We start from the raw sequence: 21,527 nt of genomic DNA, 5'->3' as shown, positions 1-21,527 counted from the left end.
CTGGCAAATGCACAAACATGTGAATAGATTTAATGATGAATGACATTCATTAATAAAACACTAGAAATAGAACTGAGAGTAGGATTAAAACGCAGCAAGAAAGCCAACACTAACAAACAAAATACACAAGGAACAAGGGCACATTCTATTTTGTCATTCCGTTTGAAAAATGACTCAATAAAATGCCAGAGTATAATAAAAACAATTCACAACAAAGCATTCTTTAATATTATTGAAGTTTCGTTCTTGTATAAATCAGGGTAAATTGCATGCTAGACAATTCTTCAGATGTAAGTTGGGACTATGAAATAGGTTTGGACTGGTAAACACGACCTTTCAACAGTCTTATGGGAACATTACCATAACAGTTAGGGAATGGCAATGTTGACCTTTAACCTTTTAATCAGCTGCTTAGGGGAACCAGCTGTGTAATGTGATGTAATAAGCCCATGTACAGATGTAGGAATTGCTCCCATCTTGGAAGCATTGGGGTTAAGGAAATAAGAGTGTATCTCTTGACCTCTGACCACTCACCACCACAAGACTTGACCCCTTCGGCCGGATGCTGGGTCCATTTGTCCCACCCCTCCACCTCCTCCGTCTGCACGTCTCGGTCAAGATTGTCCTCATTGCACTGTACAAAAGCCTGACATAGCAACACACACCATACAACCATATGTCAGTTTGTTCCATCTGTCAAAGACGGAATACTATGAGTAATACCATGGACAGCATGCAACATCTCAATTCGGTGTGTCACTTGACAAATGTTTGAAATAGCAACACACTATACACTCCTCTGCTAGTTAGTTTCCCCTATCAAAGAAAAATACAGACATATCTATGCACTGTAAAACCATAACATTCATGGCATAAAACTTTCACACATTGGAGCCTATGGCCTTTAACGAAGCGTGAAACTTTCACGAATTGCCACGTACTGGCATTCAATGCAATGTGTAAAGAAAAGATATTTTCGCGTTCGCTCATTTTCACGAATCTTGGTTCCTCACGAAATTCACTAAAGCTTCACGCACGTTAAAATAACTGGTTTTATAGAACACTGGTACATATATAAGTACCAAATACTGAGTACTATGTGTTTTTATTCATGTATGCACACATTTGTTTTTTTATTGTTTCCGTTCACAAACCTGTTTGGTGTTTGAGCGGCCAAAGCTGGAGATGTAGCGGTCATACTCCCTGACCGGGGGCATGTCGAAGATGTCGTAGCTGGCCACATCGAGGTCGATGAGGGACATGAGTTCCTGGCCGCGCTTCCGTGTTCGCTGGGCCACCTGGTCGCTGATCTGCCGCTGCTTGGCAGCAACAAAGTTGATGAACGTCCGCCCCGTGCGAGATGTGGTCGGTCTGGAACTTGATGCTGATTTTTGGAAGGTAGTGAGTGAGAGAGGTTCCACAATGGATAGTACGATAATCAAATGAGATAACCACGAACGTGTTTCATTCAACATTGACGCCTAGTGGCATCATTACTAAATACATTTTACCGATTTAGTATTCTTTGTTTTCTCGTATGGCATTTTGTGTCTGATTGCTACTATTTGCTGACTAACCTTTGCAGTCACCTGGCATGTCTTTCCCATTTTCCTGTGTTTGTGGCGCATCATTCTACCACATTTGATCCCTGCTTCTTGTTTATTTTTAGATATAGGAGTGAAGTGAGGTCTTTTCCGTGCCCCAGTTGCAATTCTCTCACCCACAAGAGCTCTATTTCATGTCCAAATTTTGGGGATCAAGAATTTGCCTCTTACTGCAGGCAAGTACAGGGGATGGTACACAGCATTGCTCAGCAGCATTCACAGGGATTCAAACCTGTGCCACTTGATTGCAAAGTAAACACACTACCAACTAAATCACAGATTGACTTTATCAAACTATAGAAAATTGAGATCTCGAGCAAGTTGTTTTGAGACATCCTTAAAAATGTCTACATTACCTATAGCAGGGCTCGACACTAGCGGTGGCCCGGTGGCCCGGGGCCACCAAAAATGAAAGTCGGGCCACCAAATTTTTAAAAAGGGCAAATTTGGTGGCCCTCCTTGGGCAACCAACATTTTTTGAAAAGTATGTCAATAAATTCGTAACTTTTTGCGCCGGAAATTAGCAGTTAAATTTGTTAAAGGATGGATGAAAAGGACTGAATGAATGCCTCAGAGTGAGTGTTGCAAGTTTGTTGAAGTTTATTTATGAGTAGATATGTCCAACTTCTAATTCTTACTATCATAAATCGTAAATATTTGACTCATTAAAAAAAAGACTTTTAATGTTTTTTATTGCTGTTTTTTTTTTGGGACACCAAATTTTTCTCTCGGGCCACCAAAAATTTGAAATTTAGGATTTTGGTGGCCCCATCGGGCCACCAAACAAAAAAGTTAGTGTCGAGCCATGCCTGTAGTCACAATTCTAACTTGCACCATTTGATGGCAACTTGGTTTTTACATTTTTTTATACATACCACTGGATCTTTCCGATCTTGATCTTGACTCAGTCTGGAAAAAAGATAGAAACAAAGACAGTAGCATGATTCAATATGGCTTTGTGCATACATTATCATTGAAACTTGGATAATGGTAAAAAAAAAAAAATCCACCAAAACAACCAAAACAAAAACAATGTGGCACATAAAGAGTTAAATATAGTGAAGCAATGGAAATAGATGACATCAATGGCTGCTAAACTTAAACCATTTCATCATCATAGGGGTAATAAATGACAGATCTACATGTAATCTCTGAGAATCCAAACTCTTCTTGTTGATTGCCTACACTGTATGTCCCCCCCCCCCCCCCCAAAAAAAAAAAAAAAAAAATTACAACGGTACCCTCCGCAACAATAACTTTAAAAATACTGAAACAATCCAAACACAATTTCAGGGTATGAAACTATAACTCATGGCCCACATCTTACAGAAAACCCCATTCAATTTGCTTCAGTGGTCAAAGAGAAATGAGGATTTTTGTAGAGCATGTCAGGAATCCCTTCCCTCCAAGTTCTGTCTATTGTGTTTACACATTAATATGCAGTTCAAAGAGCATCCAAGTGCTAAACTTGGAAGAATCAGACTCGTGACATGCTTTACAACAATCCACATTTCTCTGTGACCGCATAACCAAATTGAATGGGGTTTTCTGCAAAATAGAGCTAAGATGTTATATTTTAAGACCCTGAAGTAGCATGTAGACGGTTTAATCATACTGGGTGTTATCAATGCAAAAGTCAGATTATAATTTTTTTGGGGGGACATACTGTATTCCATGGTTCTTAACCCGTTGAGGATGAGCTGATTTTGCTACAACACACATTTCCTATAGACACCTGCCGAGGATACTTGGGACTCATCCTCAATGGGTTAATTAAACGCAGGGTCAACGTCCTGGAAGGCTCACCGACTCAGCACTTCTCCTCATTGCTTGGTTCTCTGCTGCCATAGCCTTCCTCATCTCTTCAATATCACTTGGGACCTGTGTGGTGTTATACAGGATAATATAACGTGGTTTACAAAGATGGGGGTTAAGAGGGAACACTGAGCAAGCTCCCTATGGGATTTGGTAAAACAAACAATACTGTTATCAAGAGGCATTAAAAAAATAGCATGTTACCATCAATAAAAATGTGGTTACTTTCATTTCTCTTCTTCTTCTTCATCTTCTTCTGCTTCCTTAACTTTTCTTCTTCTTTTTTTCCTTTTCTTCACTCTCTTCTTATTACCACTGCTACCAGTACTTTCACCATCACGGTTTTCAATATTACAATCACAGCAACTCCATCACATTATCACTGCTATATTCTACACCTCAGTTTTCATTATAACTACTGCTCCAATACATACTTTATTTAACCAAGGCACCCAGCCAAGATTTTTCATCAGCACTCAGTATAATCCACTGAAACTTGACCTAGTTCTAGATCAGCAAACCTACTCAGGTGTAGCACTGTGCCTCAGTCCAACAGGCAGGCCATGGTGACACAATAGGGATTAGGGGGATTAGTTAATCTCTATTCACTGACTAGTTAGTGTCCAGACATCTGAGCCAATTGGCAAAGGAAGCGCTCCTGCATTCATGCCAAGGAGGAAACAAAGCACAGTGCGGCTTACCATCAGCATCACATCTATTTTCAATGTGCCAAACGCAAACAGAAGGAAACTAGGGCTTTCTATAGCTCAGTCGGTAGAGCACCAGGCTAGCAATCCAGAGGTCACGGGTTTGAATCCTGATGGAATCCCACTTTCTTTGCTCATTTTTCCACTAATAAATCATATTAATTTCTGGTCAGTTTCCTTCTGTTTGCGTTTGTTACATACTCAAAAAGCTGCATCACTTCGGTGATCCCTCGCATTTATCCCAAAGTTGAATTATCCTGCAAATTTATGCCAGGTTTAAGTGTGTGCGTGTGTGTCACACACAAACACATTGCTATAGCTTCTGACCATTCGAGCATTGACAATTAAGGGTTTCTTGGATGAACACTGAACTAGGGCTTTCTATAGCCCAGTCAGTAGAGCACCGGGCTAGCAATCCGGAGGTCATGGGTTTGAATCCCGATGGAATCCTATGTTCTTTGCTCATTTTTCCACTAATAAATTATTTTCAATGTGATTACAGTAACTACATCAGGTTGTAGTTTACTACTGTGGGAAATGTCATCGATTTCTCAGTACCTGATCATCTCCTGCATCGTCATTATCCTCCTCATCATCATCATCTTCAAAGTCATCGTCATAATCCTGCAATGTGGAAAGGAAAATGATGCCAGCTGGATGAATATTCAGTAACAAAGGAGAGAGACTCTGCTTGATTTTTTGCCACAATCGAGTGTGCTTCATGGGAATGCAGTTCTTAGTATTTGTCAAGTAACTTTCCCTTAACCCGTTGAGGATGAGTCCCGAGCATACACGGGCAGGGGTCTATGGGAAATGCATGTTGTAGCAAAATCAGTCCGTCCTCAACGGGTTAAGTTTCATGAATATATCTGTTATGATATGGACTACATTGCTCTTTAATCTTTTCATCCCCCCAAAACAGTGAAATATTCAGTACATAAGCTCTTTTCAAAATTCGGTGTATGTTCCAGGTTTTGTTTGTTTGTTTGTTCGTTTGCTCATTTGGGTGTACTAAAAGGCCAAAGGGACAAACAGCCTGTGTTGAATTAGCCTATCTTTTATATGCTTGAAATAGATAAAGATAGATAGATAAAAGAAATGAGGCTAGAAGCAATTAATCAATACAGTTATTCCCTTCAGAAACATATTTTCTGTTTAACCTCTGCATAGGCGCATTGTCTTGTAAAACCAAGTTGTTATACAATATGGAAGTCTGTCAGAACATACGAAAGAAACTTATTGGTTCGACAACCATATGCACACAATTTAAGCAAAAACCAAACACCCCAAAAAACAAACAAGCTACCACTAGTGTCATACTTTCTTATCAAGGAACTCACTTCATCCTCACAGCTCAAATTCAAGAGGGCACTGACTCCAAAGCACAGTATTATTGCCCTTCTGATTCTAATCTGACACTTGCTTTACGATCCAGGTCAATAAAAATTTCAATCATACTTTAATTACTGATCCCTGCGGAACTGCTACAAAAAGGATGCACAGTCCAACAATATATTTTTTCTTCTTTTTTTTATTATGGCATGCACTGCATCTCAAGTCTACATGCTTACAAAAAAAAAGCCTTTCTATTTTTGATAATTTCATTCCTCTTACCTCAAAGTCGTCTTCATAGTCATCGTATCCATCAGGTTCAGGGGCCTTTGGTTCCTCCTGTTTAACTATCTCCTCACCTACATCATCCTGTAGAGAAAAGTTGACACGGGCAAATAATCACGTCAATAGATACACAACGACTGTGCACATTCTTTTTTCATAATTATATATATATACATATATCCATTATTTTCCCCAAAACAAAAAACAAAAAGAAAAAGGTTATTGCCTGCATCTCTTTATTGTATTTCATTCTGGTACAATATTATTCTCTGATGGGTCTGCATTAAATTTTCTTAACTTAGGCACTAAATTTTGCAAAGTAATTCCAAAGCCTGAATTTTTCTTCTTCTTTTTTTTTTACATTCTCCAGTGCATCTTTCACAAGATCAACTGGCTGTCACAAACTGAAAAGCAAAGACCACACCGAGAAAGGAGTATAATTATGCGAGTCTAACCAAAAAGAGAAAACAGAAAAAGAGAAATCATCGCACTGTGTACTACCAGCATATCACCATCAGTCTCTACATCTTTCCTTCTTGCTTTTCAAAAAAAAAAAGTGTGGAAACATGTATCTTGAAGAGTGAGTTTTCTTCAATTTTGTCTCCCCCTACGAATGAAATTTGTAAGATCACCACTGCAAATTTCTTACCAATTTCATTTGTAGAGGGAGAGAAAATTGAAGAAAACTCACACCTCAGCCTTCACCCCCCTGCTTAAATAATTTCTTGCTTTCATTTAAACATGTATCTTGTCAAAGTGTCAGCTGTTGTGGACTGCTTCCTAATGTTGTTCGCAAATGAAGCAATGTTTTGTGAATCCTGGTAGTTCCCACGATGCGCTCCCGATGGGACCACACAAAAACTGGGTCAGGCTCATTCCCACGAGCTAATATGTCTTGTATTGGGTAACAAGGGATTTTGATTCTCGCGTTATCTTAAAACACAACACGTCGAATCAATGTTAAAAGAGAAAAATCTTCCAAGACTGTGCGTACGAGCGCTGCTCATCATTTTACCTCAGCATCTTCACGCTTCTCCTTCCTCTGCCGCCTCTTCTCTTTCCTCTCATCCACCCCATTCTCTTGTGCTTCCTTCTCCTTGCGGTGTCTCCTCTCCGCGCTCTTCTCCCGCCTGCGTCCGTCGGCCGAACCTCGCTCCTCCTTGTCGCGATGTCTCCTCTTCTCGCGGTCGCCATCCCGGTGTCGTTTATCATCCTTCCTACTACCTCTGTCCTCCTGAAATATTGTATGCCCATGGTAGAAATACAAGAAATTATCTATCTATATATATGGTATCTTAAAAATCTATCTACCTAGATATATAAATGCAGCGTTACAAAAAATCATCTTGTTAATGAGTGATACTGATTGCATTAGCCTCACTTACACAATCTCTTTTCCAATGAGACACACCACATGCAAAGCCTTCCACTCATATGACTATGAATCACAAGAGGCATACTCTTCATGTGAGAAAAAGTATGAATTAATCTGTATCCAATTCATTACCAAATACATTAGAAACATTCCAACTTCTCAGGCCAACCAATAGCATGCATTTGATACATCTAGCAAAAGTCAAGGTTGGCCCTGTCTTGAATTCTTACAGAAGACATCTACACAAAGAACATTCGTGTAGATATTTGATGATAGATAATGCAACACATCAAAAATACAGTTTGTGGAGACTGAGAATAAACATACAAACATGCACTTAAAAACATATAGCAGGTAGAGAATAAACACATTCTTTTCAATCAGTTTGGTCATTCGAAGTTTCATTCCAACAGCTTCATTGCACTTTTATTCTAACAGTCTTCAACACATATGTCACCTGGCAACACTATCTGATTAGAACCAGGCTTCATGTCTCAACACTTTATTATATGCATAAATGTGTCATATATGATAGAATGCTCGTCCACACATCCATTCACCTAAGCACCCATCCACACACACACATCAAAAATGAATATAATCTGGGGTGGTATTGAGACTGTTTTATCTCTGTTGTAAGTCTGTTGTAACAAATCGGTATTCTGAACACTGTTTTATCTCTGTTGTAACTTCTGTTGTAACTTCTGTTGTAACTTGTGTTTTATCTTGAGCACTCTTTGCCTGCGCATACTATTGTCTTAGGGTATGCGCACGCGCGTAACAGTGGGCGCAAGCCTGAACACCCATTAGATTACACGGTATTCTGAAAACTGTTTTATCTTCTGTTGTAAGTCATGCCCCGTGCAAATTTATGCTTCTGAGATAAAACAGGGTGGAAGGTGTTATAACCCCGTTGTAACTTTTGTTTTAACTTATGTTAGATGGTGAGATTATTCATCAACTCAATATTGTGGTATGCGAGTTCAAAATAAAAGAGATACACAAAAAATAAAATCAATGTAAGTACAGAAAGGCAAATGATATAGCAGTTTGACAAAATGTAAACTCATTCCACAATACAAAATTTGGTAACAGTAACATTGCAAGTACATACGCGTAGCATAATTATGCACATAGATAAAAACACAAACGCATGAACAGAAAGGTTACCGGCACTGTCGGCAGTAACTTGTTTTAAGCACTATTCATTTCAAAAATATCTTTCGAAATATTGAATATTTTTTAATATGATTTCATTATCTTCACCAATAAGAATCCACTATCAGTACCTTTGGGTGTTTCAAAAATATTTATTGCTGGGGATGGCGCGAATCCTGAGAAAAGTATTAGAAGTCTAAGGTTCCATGATGGAACTTTACGTGATAATGATCTCCAAGAGATATCTTGTGAAGATAGTGACAACAACAACAACAATAATAATAATGATAACAATAACATGGCATTGCAAGGGCTTAACTTAATTTAGAAGCGTCTAGTTCCCCATAAACCATGAAATTTGGGTTCCTCTTATGAACGCCAGATATCTTCTTATTTTTTCAACAAAATTTCAAATAAAAAGACTCAATCTGAAATAGCTTTGCGAATCCCCTACTGCACCAACTATACGTCAAAACCGGTAAGAAGGCATAATGATCAAGCTTCTGTTGTAACTTTATTTTATCTCTGGCTCTCTTTACCTGCGCATACCATTGTCCTATTTGTGCGCACGCCAGAGAATGAGCACTTGTTGAAACGCGCAGAGTTAAGCAAGGCGCATTTGCCCAAGGGAGCAATCTTATTAATTGAAATGTCTTAGATGCTACTTCTAACAATATTTCCTATTGGATATGATTATTGCGATGGGCGTGGTTATCATGACTTACAACACCGTTAAAACAGTTTTCAGAATACCGATTTACAACTGTTTTAGCGGTGTTGTAACTCACAGACTTACAACACAAGTTACAACACAAGTTACAACAGAGATAAAACGGTGTTCAGAATACCACCCCTGACGCACAATACACACACATGTGGCCATTCAGAAATCCATCCATCAACCTGTAAAGTTTTGCTATCTCTTTGTCATTTGGCCCCATTAGCTTTTCAGTACCTTTTCAATAAATGATACATCTACGTGTTACAAAACAATGCTGTGCCAAACGCTCACTCTCAAATACTCATTATATCAAAAGGGTGTAAGAGAACCTGACAGAGGTTCAATCAAGCAGTATGCAACAGGTGGTGGGCTTTCAAACTTACGTCTTTGTCTCGTTGTCTCTCCCTGTCCCTACCGCTGCCCTCCCTCTCCCTGTCTGCCCTCCTTTCTCTGTCTTCTTTATCTTCTCGGTGACGCCTTTCCCGACCTTCCGCACCCTCTCTGTTTTTGTGTCCTGAAAAAGGGAAGCCACGTTCGGAAATCAACAATGCGCTACATCGGCTGTCAAATGTGATTAATCACCGTCACTGCAACGGTCGACTTTGACTAAAACTCAGTCACATTTCAGGTGCGAATAGTTGTTACTTGTCACTCTTCTCAGACAGCATAGAAATGCGATCTGATATCAGGGTTGTAAGATAACAGTGTTGTGTGGTGCTTGGGCCACCCAGGATCTTTGCTGGATTCACTCCATATAAGAGTACACTGTTACGTTGATAGGTCTAGGTAGAGTTACCTTATTGCAGTACAAGTTAAGTCTGTTAATGTACACACTGATGTAGAGCAAATATGGGAACAATCTCTTCCAGTTATGTCTTCCTGCAATGAAACTTTTCTTTCTCCAAAGTTACATGTTTGATCTAGATATCTTTTCCTTTGTCCAAGTTTCTTGTATTGGGGGATCAGGGTCATTGACTTGTGATAGGTCTTAAAAGCAAGGGGGGGGGGGGGGTGGTTTTGTTTATGGTCAACATTAATAATGCCAGAAAGAATTGGATGTGGTCTTGGGAAAGCAGGGTGGTCCACAACTTGATATTTGAACATGTTGCAAGCTCAGAATCTGAGCATATTGCACAAATTGTATGTGCAGAGAGCGCACATCACGAGCACATAGTTCACAATATTTCTTAGCTTATCTCGCTTTGTGCTGCTTATACACTGTATTCAATGTTCTCTCCATATGTTTTGCAAACAAATATTTAAGTACCAGGAAGTTTGATGTTTCTTGTGTTTTGCACATGTTTTTCATATGTTTGATTACATTTTATTTTGAGCTTGATGCAAATTCTTGAGGATGTTGCACAAAAGTTGAGGATGCATGTTGCACAAGAATTTGAGCATGTTGCAGCGACATGCTGAAACCCCTTGTGGACCACCCTGGAAAGTAAAAGAGTTGTGACTACTACCGGTGCCTTGACCATCTCGTGAGAGGTTGACATATCCCGTGGCTTGAGAGTGCACAGAGTGAGGGACTTATTGTGGAGTTTTCCGGACAAGAGAATGTCTGTTTCCACTCCAATGGAAGTGATACTACAAATTGTATACTTACTGTCTTTTGATAAGAGGGACCGAATTTTCTCATACAAAGAATATAAAAATGCAGATCTATGTGGAGAATCAATTCCCATTAGAGCAGATAAATGTCAGACTGATAACGTGACTGGAATTTTTCCCAGAGCACTTGGGATTGGATGGTGAGCGGATGCACCACAGACCCACTTGATTAGCAATGGGCCACCTACTGTAAAGCAAGATATTTTTGCAGCATGAAATTTTTGTGAATCAGAGCCAACACCCTTTTTCGTGGTATGAAATTTTTGCGAATTGCCACTGGCATTCAATGCATATTGTGAAGACAAGAACTTTTGCATGTATCTTAATTTTGCGAGTCTTGGATGTTGCGGAATTCGCGAAGTTAAAATGCACGCAAACATTTCTTGTTTTGCAGTATATTCTTGAAACTTGAGGGGACACTTTTTTTAAAAACAGAGTAGATAGATACTCACTGTCTCTCTTATCGTGATGGGACTCTTCCCTCTGGCCTTCATCGGTTCTGCTTCTCCTTTCCCTCTCCTTCTCTTTCTCCTTGTCTCGTTCTCTGTCCTTCTCTCGATGCCTGTCTCTATCCTTGTTCTCGTCCCTGCTTCTGTGTTTGTTGTCCCGGTCCCGGTCCCTGTCCCTGTCCTTGTCCCGGTCCTTGTCCTTCTCCCTGCGCCTTTCGTCATCCTTGTCCCGATCCCGATCGCGATGCTTTTCCCTGTCCTTCTCCCGGTGCCTATCCCTCTCTCTGTCCTTGTCCCTCTGCTTGTCCCTGTCCTTCTCTTTATCCCGGGATGAGTCCGCCTCCTTTTCCCTCTCCTTCCGCCTCTCTCGCTCCCTGTCCTTGTCCCGACTTCTCTCCTTGTCCTTCCCGCTGTCCCTTCTCTTCTCCTTCTCGCGGTCCCTATCCTTATCTCGATGCCGTTCCCTGTCCTTGTCCCTGTCGCGATCTCTGTCCCGGTCTTTCTCTCTGGGCTTGTCCCGGTCACGATCTTTGTCCCTGTCTTTCTCTCTGGGCTTGTCCCGGTCACGATCTTTGTCCCTTTCTTTATCTCTGTGTTTGTCTCTGTCTTTGTCTCTGTCTTTGTGTCTACTCTTCCCAGATGACCTGGCCTCCTGCAAAAATAGGCAACCACACAAACAGCACCAAAGTGTATGAAGTATGTAGAAAACTAGAAGAAAATATTGCATTTTTAACAGTTTCACTACTAAATGAACAAAATCTTGCACAATGGAGAACACTGTAACATGAGCAAATAGGTGTCAATGATGAAAAAAAAAATAATGTGATACTAGGTTAATCAAACATGAAGGGTATCACATTATATCATCTACCATGAAAAATTAGAAGAAAAAAAATGTAGTACAGCATGTAACTTACTTTTATTGATTCACTGAGCTCCTTGGCTCCCCATGTGTCTTCTTTGCTCTGCAAAACAGATGAATGACAAACACAACAACAAATTTATTTCATCCTTTTAATACTACATTCAAAAATTTTGATCACGCACCTAATCACAAGTACATTGTAGCAACGCTCTTAATACCACAATACCACTGCTGCAAGAAAACTATTTACTTGTACGATAACCTTATACATGTAAGCATTGTTGTTAGATCCCTACGGGTTGCTTTTTGTCTTAAGTACAACTTGCCGTGTTAATTCTAAGAGCTAAAACAACAGTCACTATCTGTGTGATTGTTTATTATTATTAAGCAACCAGCAAAAAATGACCCTATGATGCAAACAAAAAGTCTTTTTTTTTTCCAAGGAAAGCATTTCTAGAGGATTACCCAAAGATTATATTTACAAAAGACAGGACAGTCAGCTCTTGTGACATTTGAGCAGAGCATAGATCAATTCAAACTTTAAATAAAGCTGCACAATCTACTGTAAAAGTAGATATTTTTATTGCAACTGATTGACAAATTGACCTACATCGACGTAAATAAGCACTGAATTGATCAGTGTTTTAGTAGTAGCCATGATAAAAAATCATGGGCGTACATACTCGAGCAGGATTCGAACCCACGACCTCCTGATCACCGGACAGGCGTCATCTCCACTAGACCACCGAGCTTTCGCCCGACAGCAAGTGTTGGTTCTAATCCTTATAGCATGCAGCGGGTATTGCTTTATTATTCAAATTTATGAAGTTCTTCCGTCGAGATGTTTTCATTGCAACTGATTGACAAATTGACCTACATCGACGTAAATAAGCACTGAATTGATCAGTGTTTTAGTAGTAGCCATGATAAAAAATCATGGGCGTACATACTCGAGCAGGATTCGAACCCACGACCTCCTGATCACCGGACAGGCGTCATCTCCACTAGACCACCGAGCTTTCGCCCGACAGCAAGTGTTGGTTCTAATCCTTATAGCATGCAGCGGGTACTGCTTTGTTATTCAAATTTATGAAGTTCTTCCGTCGAGATGTTTTCATTGCAACTGATTGACAAATTGACCTACATCGACGTAAATAAGCACTGAATTGATCAGTGTTTTAGTAGTAGCCATGATAAAAAATCATGGGCGTACATACTCGAGCAGGATTCGAACCCACGATGTAGGTCAACTTGTCAATCAGTTGCAATGAAAACATCTCGACGGAAGAACTTCATAAATTTGAATAACAAAGCAGTACCCGCTGCATGCTATAAGGATTAGAACCAACACTTGCTGTCGGGCGAAAGCTCGGTGGTCTAGTGGAGATGACGCCTGTCCGGTGATCAGGAGGTCGTGGGTTCGAATCCTGCTCGAGTATGTACGCCCATGATTTTTTATCATGGCTACTACTAAAACACTGATCAATTCAGTGCTTATTTACGTCGATGTAGGTCAATTTGTCAATCAGTTGCAATGAAAACATCTCGACGGAAGAACTTCATAAATTTGAATAACAAAGCAGTACCCGCTGCATGCTATAAGGATTAGAACCAACACTTGCTGTCGGGCGAAAGCTCGGTGGTCTAGTGGAGATGACGCCTGTCCGGTGATCAGGAGGTCGTGGGTTCGAATCCTGCTCGAGTATGTACGCCCATGATTTTTTATCATGGCTACTACTAAAACACTGATCAATTCAGTGCTTATTTACGTCGATGTAGGTCAATTTGTCAATCAGTTGCAATGAAAACATCTCGACGGAAGAACTTCATAAATTTGAATAGATATTTTTACTTGACTAATTTTTCACGCTCGGCCAAGTATGACAAGTTTCACATGTTTTTAATTCCGCAGAATCAAGACATCAACTACTGGAACATATGGCAAGCAAAAATATTTGCATGCTTTTATTTTTGCGCTATGATTTTAAATCTGTTCATGCATTACTTGGCAATGCAATCCAAAACCCAGTCTTTAGCTGTTCTATGAAAGATAAGAGTTGGCGAGTGCAGTTGAAGTGCTGTGTAAAACACAGTAATTACTAAGATGGTACCAAGGTACTATTGTATTGGTAGCTTCAGCTCAGGTTGCTACACCTCTTGTTGGTGTTGTGCTGGGCCAGGTTGGTCCTCCATGGCCATGCTCCAGCTGGGTGAGTTGAGGTGTCACAGCTTCTATTTTTTAGGTGACAGATCAGGTCAAAAGCAGCCTAACTCACAGACACAGTCACATACAAAGTGTTGATAGACTGCCCACTTTGATGCAATGTTTGAAGTATGCTTGTTTCTGGTTTGAACCTATTTAGCATGACCCTTGACAGGATTGACACATGTAAATTTACATTACATGGATCCTATGGATATGCGTCACTGAACACTGCCATGCCACTGCACTGGCACTGCACTGATTGGTCATTCTTAGTCTTATGCACTTGTCAATGTAATGACTCACCCCACTACCCCCGGACATGGGTGCGTCATTTCCTCGTTTGGTCCGTCAAATTTGTGACCCAGGTGTTCGTCATTTTACCAGCTTTGTCCGTCAAATTTTTGACCGAGGGGTGCATCAAAATCCCATCATTGTCGGTCAAAATTTTGACCGAGGGGTGCGTCATGGTATGTCACTTGGCTATGGAAAATAACACGCATTATTTTGAACCGAGGGGTGCGTCATGGTATGTTACTTGGCTATGGAAAACTGCACGCATTTTTGCACGCTACCGGTCCCGGATACATGTACCGCGAGTGAAATTACAGTGAGCGCTTTCCCGCGGCAAGTGAAAATCAAAGTCGGGAAGCGTTTTGGAATAAGAGGAAAAAATGCTTGCCAGAATCTGGCAAGCAAAGAATTTAAAAGCCACCCTTTCTCCTTACATTTTCCCTCCAACAAACCCATGAAATCATGCATACTCAATCTCAAACCAGGGACTGTTCAGCGATGTAACAACTTAGTTCAATCTTTCCTGTCGAAACGGCAGCAGAAGAACTGCCTGCCGCATGCCATTTTCTGCTCGCGGGATAGCCCGACCAGCTGGCCAGACGCGCGCGCGAAGCTGTTAGCTGTGCGAATCTCTACGTACCGCGACTAGGCTGTAGTTACGCAGTACTCGAGTGGGAATATGAATGCCGTGGCGTGGTACATGGTGTGTACCCACCTGCGCTGCAGCAGTATGCATCCACCGCACTAGCAATGGCCGCGCACACACAGCGCATTCTGCACACATGTGATTGTCATGTATGGATTGCATGCACAGAATACATACTGTACGGAATATCGTAGCAGCAGCGTGATGTACGGTGAATGACAATACGGTGCTTACATGGTAAGGGAAACTTGCCGAAACTTTTACGAATTATGTGTACGAACCAAAAGAAAATGAAATTGCTTGAATAAAACGTATGCAAAAATTGTTTCAGTATTTACAGGGGTGCGTCAAATGTACCGAGGATGTCCGTCAAAAAAGTGACCGAGGTGTGCGTCACTTTCAACGTGTTGTCCGTCAAAAAAGTGACGGTGGTGTTCGTCACTTGCAGCGTTATGTCCGTCAAAAAAGTGACTGTGGTGTCCGTCAAAAACCCCGTGTGGTCAGTCAAAAAATGACCATGACGCACCCATGTCCGGGGGTAGTGGGGTGCGTCATTACATTGACAAGTGCATTACTCTTATGTTAGACAGCGACAGGTATTTAAATTTACAGGTTCTGGGCTACAATCTAGGGCTAGAACTAAATAGTATACTTGGGTGACCAGCACCTCATCATAGTTAATGTTTGCCCATATTTGAATCACATTTCGCCTCTGCAATTCTTTGAAATCCAACTCACATACAGGAAAAATGCTGAAAATTCCAATGGAATCACAAGTTCACTGATCGATATAGAAAATTTGCAGCTATCGTCGTCGAACGCGAACGATGCGAAAAAGTTGCGCGCTAAGGAAGGGGCCCGCAACTCGTCACCCGCTAACTGCGACCAGCAGCCCCAACGTACAACGTACAGTGTTGGGGCTGCGCCGTTTTGGCCTCGATATTTTAATGTTGTACCAATCGGGTGCCGTTCCGGCGCTGTATTTCCTTAATTTTTCAACAAAAACTACTGGGAATACTTACATGGGTGGACTAAACCTAAATGATTCACATCGGCGACTGTTTGATGCATTTCATTGCTTATGATGCAGAAAATGCTGTCTTATAAGGCAAATATCTTCAGCTCACCGATGCTCACTAAAACTCACAATCACTTGCACATGCGCACACAATGCATTCAGTGCAGTGCATTGACAGATGTATTACTCGCTACATGATGCATATTCACCATGCGATGATGCATTATTCATATCCTTTTGCGTCCGTAACGTTGACGTCATTGTTTACGCATGCGTAGATGCGTACTGATGGATATACACGTTCAAAATAGCAGCAAAGCTCTCCACTAGGGCAGACCACCTACTCCTAAAAAATGTGGAAAATTATTCAGTTTCCAGATAAATTGGTGAGAAGGACCAAGGCAATGGGGTAGTGTATATTTCATTTTATATTGTCACTGTGTTTATGATGGACATTTAGCCATGGTTTATTTGTGAAGTTGCCGTATATGTGGCAATAGGGAGTTGTTCGTGATTCTCACTTGAACGAAACTGCGGGGTAGCCGCCAGGACCCCGCCGCAGAGCGGCGGGTCTCCGGGGCTAGTCACCCGCTAGCCATATAGACTTAGCACGTAAAAACTAAAAGACGTGTGCAGGTGACAGTGATGTTCCTATAGACATACACGTAAAAAATGCGTGCGGGTGACTTATAACACGTATTCCCATAGCCCTATGAAAATTTCAGATTTTCGCGAAAAACTGTTCGATTTTCACCACAATTTGCTTGGTTGTGGTAGCCCTGCCAAGTTTCAAGCGTACAGAACACAGTCCCGGGCATACATTTTTGTTTGTTTAGTGCGCTCAAAACAATTTTAAGTGGGGTGACGGTATTCGGGCCCCTGACGAGGTGCGGGCACCTCACTATAACAGTTAGATTTTAATGCTGATTGCTGGGAAAGGTAGGAACAAATTATTGCACGTGACAAAACGATAGCTCAACATATCTAGACTAAACAAACACATGAGGGCAAAATCGTTCACGAGTATGCCCACATGAGGCATACTTTCGGTGATAACTACTGCCCTTACGTAAACCAAGTCGTTAAGTCTCCAGCAGCAGAAAATAGACGTCTGACACCATGAGCATATAGCCACACGTAATTATGAATATATGGGACTATGCACCAGCTACTTCGGCGATTGCATATTGCATAGGTGTTAGTTAGTACTCACTTTTCCAGGCATTCCTGCTGTGTGTATGTACCGTATGCCTACAACAAAAATACAGAAGGATTTGAATCAGTCTCTGTCCAATAAACGATTAAACAAGGGCATGGTCACGATGAAATTAACAAAACTTAGTCCACTTCTTCGACCAAAACTTTCGCGCACGAAGGTATTCACATTTTGTATACATTGGATACGTACCCTCTGTCATATTAAGTTAGAATTATTCTTTATCAATCAAATATGTACTCATAGAAATTCAAGTAGAATATGTAAATAATAATTTTCTATGAATAAATATTTTTTACTGTCATCTTATTTTCTAAATAAGTTTATTGTACTCTATAAACCAAATGAAATAACCAAGCCTGGAAAATATTTTAGTAACCTCGTATCCGGGTGCAATGTATACTACACAATCGTGATGCAGTTAGCGATACCCAGTATGGGCAGTAGTGCCGTATGGTTGGCACTGGCGATACCCATGTGGTGAGACGACATTTATGCTAAAATATTAATAACATTTTTTTCCATAACATGTTGCTCGACCAGTGGTAACCTTCTCGGCTTGACTGAAAAGCAATGTAAACAGAAATTAAAACGATGATAAAAATTACAAAAATGATAAGAATGGCAATGAAAAACACCATCTGCTATCGAAATTATTGGTGGGACAAAATAATATTAGGCCTATGTCTCTTCCCCCGCCCCCCCCCCCCTTTTCCGGCGTCCTTGGTTTCATAATACAATCATAATTTCATCAGAAGGAAACGATATCAAGAGCAATACATCCCTACAGCCCCCTCCCCATCCCCAACCCTGAAAGAAAACGGGGCGAAATAGATTGAGTTGTTGCGGAGCAAGTGTACATGCATGACTGCACCTCGCACCACACCAGCACGCTGATACACCACAAGGTAGCCTGTACTTTATTGAAAGAAGAAGAAGAAGAAGAAGAAGAAGAAGAAGAAGAAGAAGAAGAAGAAGAAGAAGAAGAAGAAGAAGAAGAAGAAGAAGAAGAAGAAGAAGAAGAAGAAGAAGAAGAAGAAGAAGAAGAAGAAGAAGAAGAAGAAGAAGAAGAAGAAGAAGAAGAAGAAGAAGAAGAAGAAGAAGAAGAAATCTTTGGAGCATTTATCGACTAAGAAAATGCCGCATATCTCAGGAGTCCGAAGCAATATATTGTCGGCGGAGCAAATGTCCGCCAGGCAAATGTCGCGGAGCACTTGTTACAATTTCCGTCTGTACTTTTATCCTCCCCCTCCCCCCCCCCCCCCCCCGGAAAAAACCAACTAAGAACTTCGTGTATAGACGAATTAAGTTTAAGCTTTGGAGTAAAAATGAATGCTTCTTACTCATCAAACTTTGAGACACTATTTCTGAAAGTACGGGTATACTTCTTGCTTTTATTAATTAATAAACATATCCTTGTACACATTTTCACGATTAAGACTATTTTTTATCTGTTCAGCTCCGTAGGACATGACTATAAAACAAGAATAAAAAAAAAATGTTGTATCTTATTTACGTGGTCAACACTGAACCCTACCATTTCACACTTTTTTTTTAAAACTTAGATACACGTAGGGTCTTCATGAAATCAGACCTTAAAAAGGACGTCCGTGGAATTTTTAAGTTTCGCAAGACATGTAGTTTTCTCTAACAGTATATGAATAGCAACCACGTATAAAGTATACGATTTTCAGATGCTATGATGTTATTATCCTGAAAAATCTCCCACTATAGTGACCAACACATAAAGTTGGCGCAATTTATATTTTCACAAAATCAGCCAGCACATTTCGCATGAAATGTTTGTTGTATTGCAATCTTAACACTGACGAGATTAATGACAAATTTTTGAATGATACATAAATTCTACAATCACCTCTGAGAACATCGATTTGCTTTAATACTTTATCATCAACACTGACGTGGTTGTAGCAACATATATTCCCTATATTAAAAAGAACAGTATTTTTTATACGCAATTCTAAGAACAATACTCACGTGACTACGACATTCAGGGGCGTCACCAGCTTTTGTTCAAGGGGTGCGTTTTGACACTAAATGTAACCTGTGAGGTTTGTTTTTTTTTTTAATTTGATTTATTGGCTCCTGTGTCATCATGTACATTTACATATACACTATACATTGTACATATTATGCATGTGATTGTATACATACACGAATCTTCGCTATGAAGGACTATACGGAGGTACATTATGTGACGGTGTGAGATCCTCGGCGAGGGTGTGGGAGGGGGATACCCCCTCCCACGGTAGGGACTTTTTGTAAAAACAAGGGTGTAAAGTCGCGTTTATAGAGCATTTTAAATCAAATTTCTAAGGAATTAAACATAGTAAAAAATCACTGCGAAGGACTGTGATCATAACTAGTCTTGGACTATGATCATAACTTATGAAAACTATTCATTTTACATAGTGGAAAAATCACTGTGAAGGACTATGATTATAACATAGCGGGTACATTATGTAACGGTGTGAGATCCTCGGCGAGGGAGCGAAGCGACCGAGCGGGGTGTGGGAGGGGGATACCCCCTCCCACAGTAGGGACTTTTTAGTAAAAACAGAGTATAAAAGTCGCGTTTACAGAGCATTTTTAAATCAAATTTCTAGGGAATTAAACATGATAAAAATCGCTATGAAGGACTCTACGGGAAAATAGGGGCAGGGGGAGCGAGCGTATTTTACTTTGCCATTCGTCTGAAATGTATTTATTAAAAGCTTAAACGTGATCGCATTGTTTGAGCAATACAATTTGTTCTTGAGCATAGAAGCATAGAAGAAAAGGAAAAATGTAAGGTTTACTAAAGGTATGTTTCAGGGGGCACACTCGATCAGGACGTGAGGCTACCATCTGCATACTCAATTAAATATTAGTGTACAGATGTAATAATGTATATTGTTAGTGTACTATTCGCCCTGTTATGTGCGAAAATTGTCGCATTTTTTCAATTATGAAATTGACAATTTTTAGACGAGAAAAGTGCATTTATTGTTCATTTTGGTCTTTAGATAATAATTTGTTACGCGCTTCCAAGCACACCCACACACACACAAACTGGAGGGAGATTTAAGGGAATTTGACTTTTGAACGAACATATACAACGAAGAAACAAAACAAAACACATCAATATGATTTTTTTTTTAACCGTACAGGTTCTTGGGACAAGATAGAATATACGCTAATGTAGAGGGCACCCTATCATGCATATACTGCCCTTACAGATTGGCTAACAAGAAATTATTGATTATATATCTTATCATATATATGCCCTATACATTTATATCTTATAATGACTTATTATTGATGATATATCAGTGTGTTCCTAAAACCCCCCACACATACGCCCACACACACATTACTAAAGATAGATATAACATAGGAACTGATCATCCTAAAGTCCCGAAATCACTGCCTCTCTTATCTTCTGAACCAACTACAATGTACAACACTATCAAATTTACCGCTCTGTTTTGTTTTTCCTCAGAAATACTTCATTGATTCATATTCATTTGTTCTGATTATTAATAGATTGTAGTAATCAGTATGTATTTCTAACACATAATCCTATATTGACATAATTAATCAGGACTTCACATTTTCATTAGAAAAATTATGTAGTGTATTGCGGTCGATCATGAAGCACAAGAAGCCGTTTAGAAATGAGTCAATTCAAGCAAGTCTATCTCAATAAACTTTAGTTGGTATGTTTAAAACGCAGAGTATAAAGTGGCTGCTAATTGGTATCGTGATTTTTAGTGAATAGGGATCGCTCTTTAAAAGTTATAGTTATTATCGCTCTTTAAAAGTTAAAGTTATTTCTCCTAATGATAAGTATTGTCACAATAATCAATGATTAACCTTTCATTTTAACACATTTTTAGCACATGACTTTCTCTGTATAATCCACTCCAGCGGCGTCCATCCGTTTTTATGATGGGGGGGGGGGGGACCCAAACTTGAAGGTGGAATATGTGCGAGGGAGCGGAGCGACCGAGCGGGGGAGAGTGTGGGAGGGGGGTATCCCCCTCCCACGATAGGGAGATTTTGCATTTTCAGACCTGAAATTCAACGGTCTAGTGCACACTTCTGGTGAAATTTGCTTTTTTTTCTATCAAAAAAAAGGGAGAAAAATATAACTGCTTGACTAATTCGCGGCATCTCAGCCCGTGTTTCCACGTGTGCAACATAATGCATATAGTAATACATG

General features: G+C 40.2%; 1 protein-coding gene across 1 annotated transcript in view; it reads right to left on the bottom strand.

Moving 5' to 3' along the window:
- Nucleotides 1–17,311, bottom strand: part of LOC139731781 (cytoplasmic dynein 2 intermediate chain 1-like) — a 38,184-nt gene extending 20,873 nt beyond the window's left edge. The window contains exons 1-11 of the mRNA XM_071642658.1: nt 17,300–17,311; nt 11,978–12,025; nt 11,064–11,712; nt 9,381–9,511; nt 6,759–6,977; nt 5,741–5,827; nt 4,685–4,750; nt 3,411–3,485; nt 2,483–2,507; nt 1,155–1,384; nt 535–646 (exon numbers count right to left, since the gene is read on the bottom strand). Coding sequence (XP_071498759.1) covers nt 535–646; nt 1,155–1,384; nt 2,483–2,507; nt 3,411–3,485; nt 4,685–4,750; nt 5,741–5,827; nt 6,759–6,977; nt 9,381–9,511; nt 11,064–11,712; nt 11,978–12,025; nt 17,300–17,311 — 1,654 coding nt within the window. The remainder of the gene's footprint in view (nt 1–534; nt 647–1,154; nt 1,385–2,482; nt 2,508–3,410; nt 3,486–4,684; nt 4,751–5,740; nt 5,828–6,758; nt 6,978–9,380; nt 9,512–11,063; nt 11,713–11,977; nt 12,026–17,299) is intronic.
- Nucleotides 17,312–21,527: the final 4,216 nt, after the last annotated feature.

This window comes from Diadema antillarum, unplaced genomic scaffold (assembly GCF_040938485.1).
Source record: "Diadema antillarum isolate AM-2024a unplaced genomic scaffold, OU_Dant_1.0 seq00000384_RagTag, whole genome shotgun sequence".
In the NCBI taxonomy this organism is placed as follows: Eukaryota; Metazoa; Echinodermata; class Echinoidea; order Diadematoida; family Diadematidae; genus Diadema; species Diadema antillarum.
This window is presented reverse-complemented; position numbering and strand designations above follow the sequence as displayed.